Source organism: Hyposmocoma kahamanoa, unplaced genomic scaffold (genome assembly GCF_003589595.1).
Source record: "Hyposmocoma kahamanoa isolate Upper Pololo Valley unplaced genomic scaffold, ASM358959v1 88, whole genome shotgun sequence".
Lineage (NCBI taxonomy): Eukaryota > Metazoa > Arthropoda > Insecta > Lepidoptera > Cosmopterigidae > Hyposmocoma > Hyposmocoma kahamanoa.
Window position 1 is genome coordinate 195,868 of NW_020654466.1, and position 12,136 is coordinate 208,003.

The following is a 12,136-nucleotide window of genomic DNA, read 5'->3' on the forward strand; positions in this document are numbered from 1 at the left end:
AACTTAGTCCGTGTCGCGTTTGTTCCCACGTTTTGGACAAACAGAAACTTAGTCAACGCACTTATAGTGCGGCCCGAGGCAGCGATTACATAATAGAATTGAAGAACTTGTTTATATAATTTGTTCAAATACAAATATCTTTATTTCGGAATATTCATCCATAGAGGTTAGTAACAAAGCACTTATAAATAGAGTTGGTACTACAAATAACAATTTTTTCTAAAACTAATATGCAATCGGGACCAGTGCTCATGAAAAGAACCCTGGACTATGTTTGCAATTATACTCAGGAGGCCGTTGTTGCTGCCACGAACTCTATGCGCCAGGGAAGCAGCTCGTTTTCGCTGCAAAGCTATCGACTTCAGCTATGGCGAACATCCCCGATCCACTGTAAAATCGTGGCAGCTTCAACAACATCCTGAATATGTTATTGTACAAAATTCGTAGGGCGCTAAGAGATTTTAAGGTATAGTTGACCCAGATGCTGCAAGAATAAAAAGACTGGCAATATGCCTTGAAGGGGACAATCTTTACAACGTTACTACACCTTGCGAACCTACGGGCCAACATGTTGCCTCTTACTGCCAACGGTCTACACTCCCTTTCTAACTCTAAATCGTCTTTTAAAGATTAGGAGATTCAGTGCCTCAGATATTTAAATTCAGTGACTCATTTAAGTGGAGTGTCACTTAGTATAACATCTGGGACGTTATTCCAGGTTTTGCTACCCGTTTTAAAAACCATTAGTTCGCTCTTAGGCGCGTTTAATCGCAATCCATGAGCTTCTGCATATTTGGTGCATATACTTATTGGTCTACGAAGAGTGCTAATTGAAAGGCTCGGCAACACCATGGCATCTGCATAATTGATATTGTTCACCGAAATTCCATCTTATCGAGTATCCGACTTCGGTGTTGCTGAGCTCATCAATTAGTCTATTTATATACAGGTTGAATAGACTAGGAGAGGTAAATCCACCTTTTCTCACTCCACACTCCAATCTGTACACGCTCGATATCGAGGCTGCCCATCTAACGTAGTTGTCCTGGTTATTGTACCAGTATTTAAATAGGCATATTACTTCGATCGGAAGACTAGTCTTCTCCTGCAACTTTTTCCACAACCATGTCATGTCGTGTCACACGATACAAGATCGAAAGCTTAGGACAGGTCGAGGAAGCAAGCCTAGATTGGCGTCTTTCTGGAGGTGTAATACTGATATTGTATATTATGTAATATTATACGTATTGGGGAAACGTGTACGTAAAAGCCGCTTCGCGACGGAGGCAGCCCGTTTCGCCAGCCGCCGAGCCGGCCGACGGAGCCGACGCGGGCTTCAGGCTTCGTGCTTGCAGGCCGCGGCGGCCGCTGATGCGCGCGCCGGGCGCGGGCCGCGGGCGCGGGCGCCGCGTGCGCGACGGCGACATCCAGACGCTGGTGCAGGCCGTGGCCGCCAGCGAGGCCGCCGACGCGGCCAGCGCCGTGCCCAGTCTGCGCGACGTGCCGGGGGTACGGCCGCTTTGGACTCCATTTCGTGTAGGGTCGGGCCTTCTGCCGCCGTTCGGAGCGTCCGTTGGTAAAGTAGTCTGCAACGTCCGACGCCGGCTCTTGGCACCGCTCCGATCAGTATCTGAATAGTATTACAAGGGGAAGAAAGGACTTCTTACGTTTCGTTTTAAAGAGGAATTTACTAATATGTAGACATTAGTAAATTCCTCTTTAAACGGCCGTGGTGCCGTTTCTTTAATATAAAGTATTCTCGGGTGTCGGTCGACCTAGGTATAAGACGGAACTTGGACCTTTTCCAGAGTACGGTCTGTAGTACGGGGACCGGCAACCCTCCCGGGTTACCGGTCCGCGTTACTAGTGGCATTGAGGCCGTGCGTGTCTGCCGCAGCCGTCGCGCTCGCCGAGCCGCGCGGCCACGCCCTCGCCGCGCCCGCCCGACGCCGCGCCGAAGCGCCCGACCAAGGTGGGTCCGGCGTCCCTCCGGCACACACGTTTCAAGATCCCTTGTGTGCGCCCACAAACGACGGTCGCTGAAACCGCGACTTCTGGAGGAAAGGAACCACGCTCTACATTTTCTAGGAATTTTATTCAATTTAAACGTTGCGTACCGCGTGACCCTGGTAGTCTAATTAACGTTATGTGCATTGGCCGGAAAAAGAAGGAGCGCAAGGAGCGACATAAAGTTGTTAAAACCGCCAAATATTAATTAATTACTTTTTTCCACTTCCGGATTTCCGGAAATAGTTTTACTGTATGCATCTATATAATAATATGTGGAACACCTTTTTCCCCGCTTGTTCCCAGCTGTCACCACTGGTTTGTTCCCACTGGCGACAAATGGGGAAAAAATCCCATGTGTTACCAGGTGGTAACTGGTGGTGGTGGGAATAAAAAGATCTGTTGTTGCCACAAGCGGCAAATAGAATTTAAAATTAGTTGCCACTGGTAAAAAAAAAACCAAATAAAATAAAACATCCCAATTAATATTTGTTTATTACCGCCATCAAGAATAAAATAAAATTCGAGTTTAATGATGAAAATATAGATCTTATTAAAATTTGTCCCTACCTACTGACACGAAAGATAGGTCTTTCCGGAGAGGCTACGGGCTCGACGGCAAGACCAGGGTACAGCGGGCGTCCTGGCCAAGCCCTCCGCCGGTGATATGCCTTTACGTCCACCAGAGACGGTTCTCAAGCTAGTGCCGCATGTGAGCCGCCCCGTGTGCACATACAGTGCCTGATAGGTACCAGAGCTGTAGGCATGCTCACTTTCCGTTACGCATTGTTAGTTAAGTCCACTATCAAATCTCCTTATTGGTGGCGGAGCTATAAGGCACGCTCACTTCCGGACGCCGAAAAACGACGTCTCTTCAGGTCCCAATGATCTAAACAACTGGATGGACCGGAGGATATCTAGCTTATCCTCTACTAGCTCTCCGGGCTAGTGCCGGAGATGCCAGTCGCAGTGCCCTGCGACAATGTCCGGACATCTTAAAGAGCAACTCACGTGCCCGGTGCGTCTCCTCGCTTCAGGCCCTCAACTAGATCACTACTTAGACGCGCTAGTTGCGCACGAGACAGACGCCCCGGCCGCATGCAACAAACATGTCCGTCTATGCAGCTCACCACAAACCCCAGCGAGTCCACATCCGAGTCCGGGTCCGCCAGCGACGCTCGTGAAGCCCGTACCCCGCTGTACCCTGGCCTTGTAGTCTCTTTGGAAAACCCTGTTTCTCGGAGTCGGTAGATAGGGCTTCAACGACCGACAGGCAACATTTTGTAACGAGCAGAAGTAAGTGTACAGGTTTTGGCTGTGAGTTGACGTCGTCCTGTTGGCAGTCGCTGGCGCCGACGCCCGCGCCGCCGCCGTCGCGCAAGTCGCGCTGCTCCCCGCGCAGCCCGCGCAGCGCCCGGCCCAAGCCCAGGTGCAGCCGCACTTTCTGTACTCAATCCGTTTTCATGTATAAATTACGAACGACTTGTAACTGTAATTGCGTTAATTAAGAGTACTGAATGTCAAGATGTTTCATCACCACGATATTCAATTAGATTTTTGTGAAATTACTTAAAAAACTAATTGTTATAATTATTAATACGGAGACCAAAGAATCTTGTGTTCTGATCAAAGAAATTCCTTCGATTCGGCTGGAACCGAACCGACGTCTTCTAGCAAACCGTGCCATTATTAGTTTTCTCAAAAATTTTTTTTATCGAGTAATTTTGTTACAATAATTGAGATGTCCTATAAAGTGTTGCCCCATCCAAGGCCATGACGAGACTTTTCCCCAAAGGTCTTGGTCTGACATCAGTACACCTGGTGTCGGTCCTGATATTGCACACCCAGTCTTGGTCTTGGTTTCGGTCTTACTGCAATGATTTCGCAAGTCTTTCAATTACCTATTGCTACTTATCAAACTATCATATTATATTCTTGCAAAAAATGACATTGTTGGTTCAGATTTTGCAACAACACAACTGGTATTCACATGTTGAGTACATTAATGAAATAGGTATAGTGAAGGGCAACCAATTGACAGAAAATTGACTTTAAAATATTTCAAAACTATTGCGAAGATTGTTTGCAATCGTTTCTCAACTTGATATGCGACAGAATTCATGAGGCATCAATTAGGTGACATTGGTCTTGCAAAAATGCAAGAACAAGATCTTAGCCTGAGATATATAACAAATATAGAAATATAATAGAAAAAATAACAAATATGTTATTTTTTCATTTGAAATTTCCAGAAAAAATGCAGCGCCAAGTTCACCCGTCGTAGCGGCTACGTTGAATATCGACTTGAACCAACTTGAGAACCAACAGAAGACAGAAGACGGCGTGAAACCTGTGTCAGAGCGAGGTAATGTAGTGATAGATCAATTTCCACCAATTTGATGATAAAGATTTATTTGTAGTTCGGGCTCAGGTTACTTTGGTTCTTCCTCTCACATCCTCCAGGCCCCCAAGTCGGTTAATTTTAAATCGTTTGGTATTCTGCTAAAAGTTTCCATTAGAGTTGCAACGAATATTCGGTTACTGTTTCGGTGTTCGGCTTATTTGGCCAATTTTTTAACATTCGGCCAAATACCGAATATTAAATCACTATTCGGCCGAATAACCAAAAAAAGGAGGAAGAAGTAAGAAGATACAGTAAATTATCACAAATAGTAACTTCTGTGAGAACAAAAAAAGGTAACAAATCAAATGAACACTACCTACTTATTATGTAATTTTGTCATAAAGTCTTAATTAAATGAACGCTTACAAAACTCAACCCAGTACTTATTATTTGCAAATGAAAATAAAATTAAGTTTTTCAAAGTTAATCAAACTGAAGTGAAAAAACTATTCTGCCAAATCATTACGGTGACAACTGCATTCCGATTGGCCAGCCGGAATTCGAAACAATTGACGGGTGTCGTCAATTATTTCACTTCAAATCGACCAGTTTAACTTGAGCTTTGCTATATGGACGAGAATTGCAAAATTACATATTTAATTACCGATGAAATGCGATTCCGTTTGTTTTGTAATTAGATGTTTTGCTGTTTTCCCACACCACCGAATGGAACAGGCCCCATTGTACAGATAATATTATCTTTATTACAATAAATGCAGAATATTTTTGGAATATACGGAGACGTACACACAGGTCAGTTGTTGGCACTTCATTTGTGATTTCAGCGCAAACGAGAGTTGATATTTAAAAGTGATATAAGGCCCATTTGCCTGATGAGCTGCCATGGATGGATGGCCCTGTTTTGGTCTTTATTTCTGATTACATTCACGAGGGATGAAATGAACGAATGTCATCATTGTCATTCAACTTCCACTGCAACTAGATATTAACAGAATAATATTATCATAATTGCAATACAATCTCATTGGAGTCTCAATGGGTTTACTATGACTAGTGGTTTCAAAAAAAATAAAACAGACTTGGAGTCCAGGTTGCACTCCGGCAAACCGAGCTTATTATTCTTGCCACATATTTACCTGTGATGCAACCTGGGTACATACGTAGAACCTTGAACAATAACTTATTTCATCCCCAAGGCAGCCACTGCTCTGTTCCGGATTGATGGGATTGAGACCTAATGCAATCTAAAAGGTGGGAGATTCGAGATCTTGTGTCCTATGGTGGGTAGCGCACTATAATCCTTGCACAGAGCCATCTTGAGTGTTTACTGATTTTTCAAAAATGTAAAGAAAACTGGAGTGTGTCACATATTACTTTTCCGTATAAAAACTATATTCCTTATTCTTTCTATCGTCCCTTTTATAAAAATTTAGTAATTTTATATAAAATTCACATTTTCAATGATAAATAAAATGTTAACTTTTTTAAGAAACTGAAATTAGAAAATAAACAAAATCAAATTTCATATAAAATGGAATTTAGTCATATTTAGCGCATACGTAATTTTTTGTAATGTCTTAAATATATGAATTAATTTTCACTTTATTCATGATATTTTAATTGTTATCGAAAAGAATTGGTGATTGAACGATTTGGCAATAACATCTTCTTCACCTAGAAGGTGAGAGTCAAGCGGAGGGCGGCGACCACGTCCAGCCGGTGAGCCGCAAGCCGTCGCCGCACGGCCGCCACGACAAAAACCCGCAACAGGTACGTCTTTGTGCTGCACACTTCTTAACACTAATTTTCTACTACGAGGCTAGTCGCGAGCGGCTGGCCTCGCGCGAGTCCTATTTATTCAAATAATTCGTATGCCATACGCGATTGCATTTGTATGTAGAATATCGCAAAAATAATCGCGCAAGCCGCTACGGTTGCAGTCAGTTGCATATAGTCACTAACATCCTAGAACACGGCGTATTTTATACGCACCGCAGACACGTTGTAGTCGCGCGTATGTACGCGCATTTTCATAAGAGATAGTTTTAATTTTAGTTTTGTTTGTTAATTTCAGCTAGTTTTTGAAATGAAGCAACCACATGAAAATGTAAGTGTAAACTAGTGGAGTATTTAAGCTTCTGGCTAGCTACACGACGTTTGCGCGCATTTGAATCGATTCACTACAGCATGTCTGCGGCACGTATAAAATACACCGTGTGCATCGGCTCTTATTAGTGTTCTCGCCAAGTGTAGAAAAACCGACCTCAAAAGTCATTAATACCCTAGATTGCCACCCTTAGAGGTGGAATATTTACTTCAAATTTAAATGGGAGCAATACTGAGGTACCCTCTATCCAACAAAGAAAAAGAATCATCAAAATCGGTTCACAAATGCGCGTTATCGCGTAACATACATACAAAAAAAAAACATACAGTCAAATTAGTAAAAATAGTGGCCGAACGGTTATCATGCCGGACTGCCACACAGAGGTCCCAGGTTCGATTCCCGGGCCGGGAGAAATGTTTGTATGGCTTACATTTATTTCTCTCGTGAGTTTGGGTGTAATTTGTGGTTGTCTACGTGTGTGTGTCCATGGCACCCGCGACACAGGGTTTCCCTAGTGCGGGGCTATGTTGAGTGTGTGCGTTATTATTATTATTATTAATTGAAAACTTCCTCCTTTTTGCTGTCGGTTAAAAATTGTACGAACTACAATTTGACGGCAAGTTGATAGTTGCTCCCTATACAAAAAAATCTATTAAAGAATAACAGTTTTTTAAACATCAAAAAATAGGTTCAACCAGGACAATAATAGCACATTGTGTTTTAAAGGCGGTAAACAAGGAATTACGAACGACACTCTATTAGAAGACCGAAGTCGAAGACGGAATCGAGGTTCATAGTTCCCGTAACGCGCGTGAAACATACAATGTTTTCCATTACATTTGCGAGTAAATAGTATGATTGCATACAGGCTAAATTCACTATAATGCCCCAAATAAACAGTCGTGCATTATAGTCAAGTTAACCTGCATAAAATCACATTATTCACGTGCAAGTGTGATGAAAAAGTCATTACGTTTAGGTCATCAACCAGTATGTTTTAACGTCGCCAATGGAGCTTTGTATCGCCCTATATCCTCAATTCGAAGTGAAAAGAGACACCTGTTTAATGATCAATGAATGACAATCGTATCGAGCCACATAGGTTAAGTCGATGGAACAATGATCATCATCACTACCCATCGATTAGGCTATAAGGTCGCTATGCTGATCTAATAGGCCTTTCTACTGGGTGCTCCTACTGGTAGGACCAAAAGGATAAATCGACCCCTCTTACGTAAAGTATCGTATGTCGAAATTGCCAAGTTTACAGGGAAGCGTTTTAAAGTTCTGAATTCACTGAAAGAGTGATCACCATAGATCATCTAACCGATATCTAGGATTTTATAATACTCTATGTGAGTAATGAGCTTTGCCGAATAAAACTGAGAAATGCTAAAATCACGTGTTATGTTCGTTTCAGTGAATTCAGAACTTTAAAACGCTTCCCTGTAAACTTGGCAATTTCGATATACGATACTTTACGTCGGAGGGGTCGAAATAAGTCCTCGTGCTCCTACTAATGTACTGTCACAATGTACGCTTCTATCTACGTATATAATAAGATTCCGGTTGATTTTCAAACTTTGCCATTTACGCGGTTTATAACTATAGTAAAAGAAAAGCTTTATACTAAAGGTTATTATACAACTTCTGCGTAGGTACTTGGATGACAAAAATCCATAGTAGTGATCCGTTTAACTCTTTCAAGTTGTTTCTGTATGTACATTTTAATTACTAAGAGCAACCCCTAGAGTTTCTTGATCATTCGTCTCAGGGGAATCTGCCTTACGAAAAAGCGCAAACGACGATTTCGTGTGTAATCTTGTTATCTATGAAATAAAGATATTTTTGACTTTTATTTTGATATATTTTTTTATTCTATTTCAGTGTACTTATTAGATACGACGTTACGATAGGAGCATAAGGACATATTATATCCTACCAGTAGGAGCACCCAGTAGGAGCAAGAGGACACGGCCATCAAATACACGTTGATGATTGCACACATTTGTGAAGGATGTTTTTCTTCACTTTTAGTAAAAGCTGTTGCTACTAAACACTCACAAATTTCATACATTAGAAATTGAAAGACGAAAGATTAAAAATAAAAATAATTTATTTGAAAAAAAAAATTGAAATTAAGTAAAGCGTACATTTATGAAAATCTCTGATTTGAAATTTCTTACATAAATTATTTATGAAAGCCCAAAAAGCGTTACAGTGCCTTAGACAATAAATAAAGGATATTATACAAATTCAACCATAGCACTTTTTTATAATTCCAAGATCACTTCGAATGAGTCATTAGTACTTACCAAGGAAATCGAACCATCGACCTTTTAATTGAGAAGTTATCGTTCTCCCACTAGGCTACCATCGCTCTTTAGGCATGTAATCTATAATTGGATATTTTATAGTACCAAGTGACGGGACGAACAAGTCATGCGCCTGGTGTTGAGCGACACGCCTATCCATGACAGTTGCAGTGCCCCTCGGAACTGTAACTCGCAAATATCTGAGGGACACTGCCACTGCCCTTCAAAACCAAAACACAGTAGTGCGCACATTAAAGCTTGACGGTAGAATTAGGTAAGGTGGCAGTACTAACCCGGGCGAACATTTTCACGAGGACGTACGACGACTGCAATTTCTTACACCTTCCCATATTGTTCTGTTTTTGTCACGTATTGTTAAAAGAACACTATGTTAACAATAGTATTTTGACTACGAACATAATAATCATAGTAACAATATAACTACAGTTTACAACATGCCTTCATTATTATGTTTATACATATATTGTACTTTTCAACAGAAATACGAAAGGTGTGACTCATTGCACCTGTCTCATAACCGTATCGTTTTTTTAAATAGCCATGGTTAATTTGTATAATTAGCTTCTTTCTATAGTATATGTACAGTTTGTCTTTGTTTTTTCACTTCTTAATACAACGTTTAAAATTACTGTCATAATATTATTACCTCTCATGTCTAAATAAGTTTCATTAAGTGCACTTTCATATTAAAAAAAATAAAGGCTGAGATTGAACATGAAATTTGTAAATTTTCACTTGGGTATATTTTTTGTATAAAATTGAGTTTGTCACGTTCCAGTTCTGTATAAAAAAATCCAAGACATTTGTTTGGGAGATTTTTTTGCTGGCAAACAATTGTTCCACCCACGCCATAATCGTAATATTTCAGTCGGAGGTGATCGCTCTTGTCATATAATAATAAGGTAAGAAGGGTAAGCCCATACAAACGTAACAGCGTGGTTTGTATGTGTGCACGCTTACCTCGCGCCGTGTACGGACGCACACATTCGCATAGTCTCGCGCGGCACTCGCGTTGCATAGCACGTAGTTTTTTATAAATACTAAGTGACGGGACAAACAAGCATGCGCCTGATGGTAGGCATCACGCCTGTCCATAACAGTTGTAGTACCACTCAGAGCTTAGAGGCACTTCCACTGCGCCCAACACCTTGAGACATAAGTTGACAAAACCCATGTGCCTGTAATTTTACCAGCTCCCTTACCCTTTGAAACCAGAACGCTGTAATGTGAATAACACTGCTACTAAATGTTTGTTGTGGTGTTTATGGTTGTTTAAACAAGAGTGCTTCAAGTTCTGAATTGTTCAGCATTCCATTTCTATTTCGTAATCATAGTCGCATAATCGAGATACCAATCCGCGATCTGATATAAAAATATCAATATGTAATTACTGTTTTGAATAGTTTTTTTAATTATGAATACAACCTGTAGATATAAGTAAAATAATAATGTGGCAACCTTACGCTCCGAGCGATGTGTAGGCATTCAGGTCCAGACCTTCAAACAATCAAATGTAATATTTAATTCTTATGTTCAAACTCAGCCCTGTCGATGGATAAAGCACGTACTACAGTGTGACTATTGACTTATAAATAATTGTGACTTGTTAGGTTAATTTAAGCGCATTTTCCGCACAGAGGTTTGTTGTCCATCACAGAGAAAGTCGAATCTGTCACTGGATTTCTGCATTTCTGTAAACAAACAAAAAGATAAATTTATAATATGTTCGTAAACAGCGACATCAACGTCAGCTAGTAACTGGAAAGTTAACGGCTGAGTGAGAAGGTTCATACAATCTCTCACAGATGTCACCACAGTGTCGAAAGCCAAAAAGAAGCAAAGATCTTTAACAGACACAGAAGAAATTCGTCGACTTAGTGAACTCGACCTGTTACTTTGTTGGTAAAGCAAGGGGGACAGAATCCCGTGGTCGCAGGTTCGAGACCTATCGGATCGAAGGATTTTTTCTTTGTGTTCGATCTTTGTATTTCATAATTATAACAAAATAGTGGAGTAATTTTATATAAAATGAAATAAATCAATTATAGATAAATTTAGTTTACGATCTTTAATTTATGGCTTTTTACGCTTTTTCTTGTCAAGTGGCATTAGTTCCCTGGTCGACTCTTTCACAGCGAGAAAAACTACTAGATCTGCAATGAATTTATTAAAGCCTAATTGAGTAAAGGAGAACATCTAAGGGTCGTATTCCAGAACTCTACTCAATGCTCAAGTCAGGATTTGAGCAGACTTGTGTATGATTTCAAGCACTGGAAATACGACCCTAATGGCAAGGACTTGAGTATGATTTCTAGTGCTTTGAATCATGCTCAAGTCCTGACTTAAGCATTGAGTAGAGTTCTAGAATACGACCCTAAGATAGATACTAACTTTGCAAGTGAAGCATTCGCGATGCCATTTCGCCTCGAGCGCGATGATGGCCTTGTCGACGATGGGCTTGCCGCAGCCGGCGCATTTTGCCGCGAACTTGTCCCCATAACAGGGCGTGCAGTATGGTCGGCCGGCCTGAAATTATACATCGTAGATGAAGGTTGCGAATCCACATCACTTGATACTCAAATGGCAATAAAACATTGGAATTCACTTGATATTGACTATGATTCTAAATATATTTTTTAATACAGTTGCTCAAAACGTGGTATTTTTCGCACTACAAATCGTGCGGAAAGTTGGATTTCTCGCACTAGTTAGTGCTTTTTACTTTTCCAGTTTTTTTTAATTTACTGTTGTTTTAAGTCTTAAACATAGAACTAAAGAGATTGTATATTTATTTCATATTTATGTGCTTTGTGACGTAAGTCATTCGTCATTAAAACTTATATTTACTTACAAATACTATATAATGAACGTATCGAGTGGAGGTCCACAGTCTCTGCCTACCCCTGAATGGGTGACAGGCGAGATTTTTATGTATATATTTATTTGTTCTATGTATTACAGATAAATTGTATCTCACTACCGTGCACGGGTTCCTAAAAAGTTTAAACAAAAGTACCAGGACTTCATAATAAGAAAAGTGGTTAAAAACCGATATTACAGAAAATAAACAAAAACAGCACGTTAGAACTAGATTTCCATAGACTTTTAAATAATGGTTGCAGTGGTTGTATTTCATTATTTTAATTTACTAGCAGAAAATGAGTTTTTTTAAAAATACTGTTTTATTTTACTTTCAATGTAGTTTTTTCGCAAATGTATTAAAAAACGTCGTTTGATACACGTGCGGATTTGTCATTTTCACTTGTCTCGCGTCTTGACCCTCGCCTCTGGCTCGGACCAAGAAGCCTCGAGACTCGTGAA

General features: G+C 40.5%; 2 protein-coding genes across 2 annotated transcripts in view; one reads left to right on the forward strand and one right to left on the reverse strand.

Moving 5' to 3' along the window:
- Positions 1–12,136, forward strand: part of LOC113235861 (metabotropic glutamate receptor 2-like) — a 159,170-nt gene that overhangs the window by 74,417 nt on the left and 72,617 nt on the right. Inside the window, exons 16-21 of the mRNA XM_026471784.1 lie at positions 1,271–1,568; positions 1,809–1,972; positions 2,314–2,377; positions 3,194–3,436; positions 4,260–4,372; positions 6,051–6,142. Coding sequence (XP_026327569.1) covers positions 1,271–1,568; positions 1,809–1,972; positions 2,314–2,377; positions 3,194–3,436; positions 4,260–4,372; positions 6,051–6,142 — 974 coding nt within the window. The remainder of the gene's footprint in view (positions 1–1,270; positions 1,569–1,808; positions 1,973–2,313; positions 2,378–3,193; positions 3,437–4,259; positions 4,373–6,050; positions 6,143–12,136) is intronic.
- The window catches only part of LOC113235605 (transforming growth factor beta-1-induced transcript 1 protein), a 61,619-nt gene continuing 59,416 nt past the window's right edge, over positions 9,934–12,136 (reverse strand). Inside the window, exons 5-6 of the mRNA XM_026471373.1 lie at positions 11,207–11,341; positions 9,934–10,506 (exon numbers count right to left, since the gene is read on the reverse strand). Of these exons, the coding sequence (XP_026327158.1) occupies positions 10,432–10,506; positions 11,207–11,341 (210 nt within the window). The 3' untranslated portion in view covers positions 9,934–10,431. The remainder of the gene's footprint in view (positions 10,507–11,206; positions 11,342–12,136) is intronic.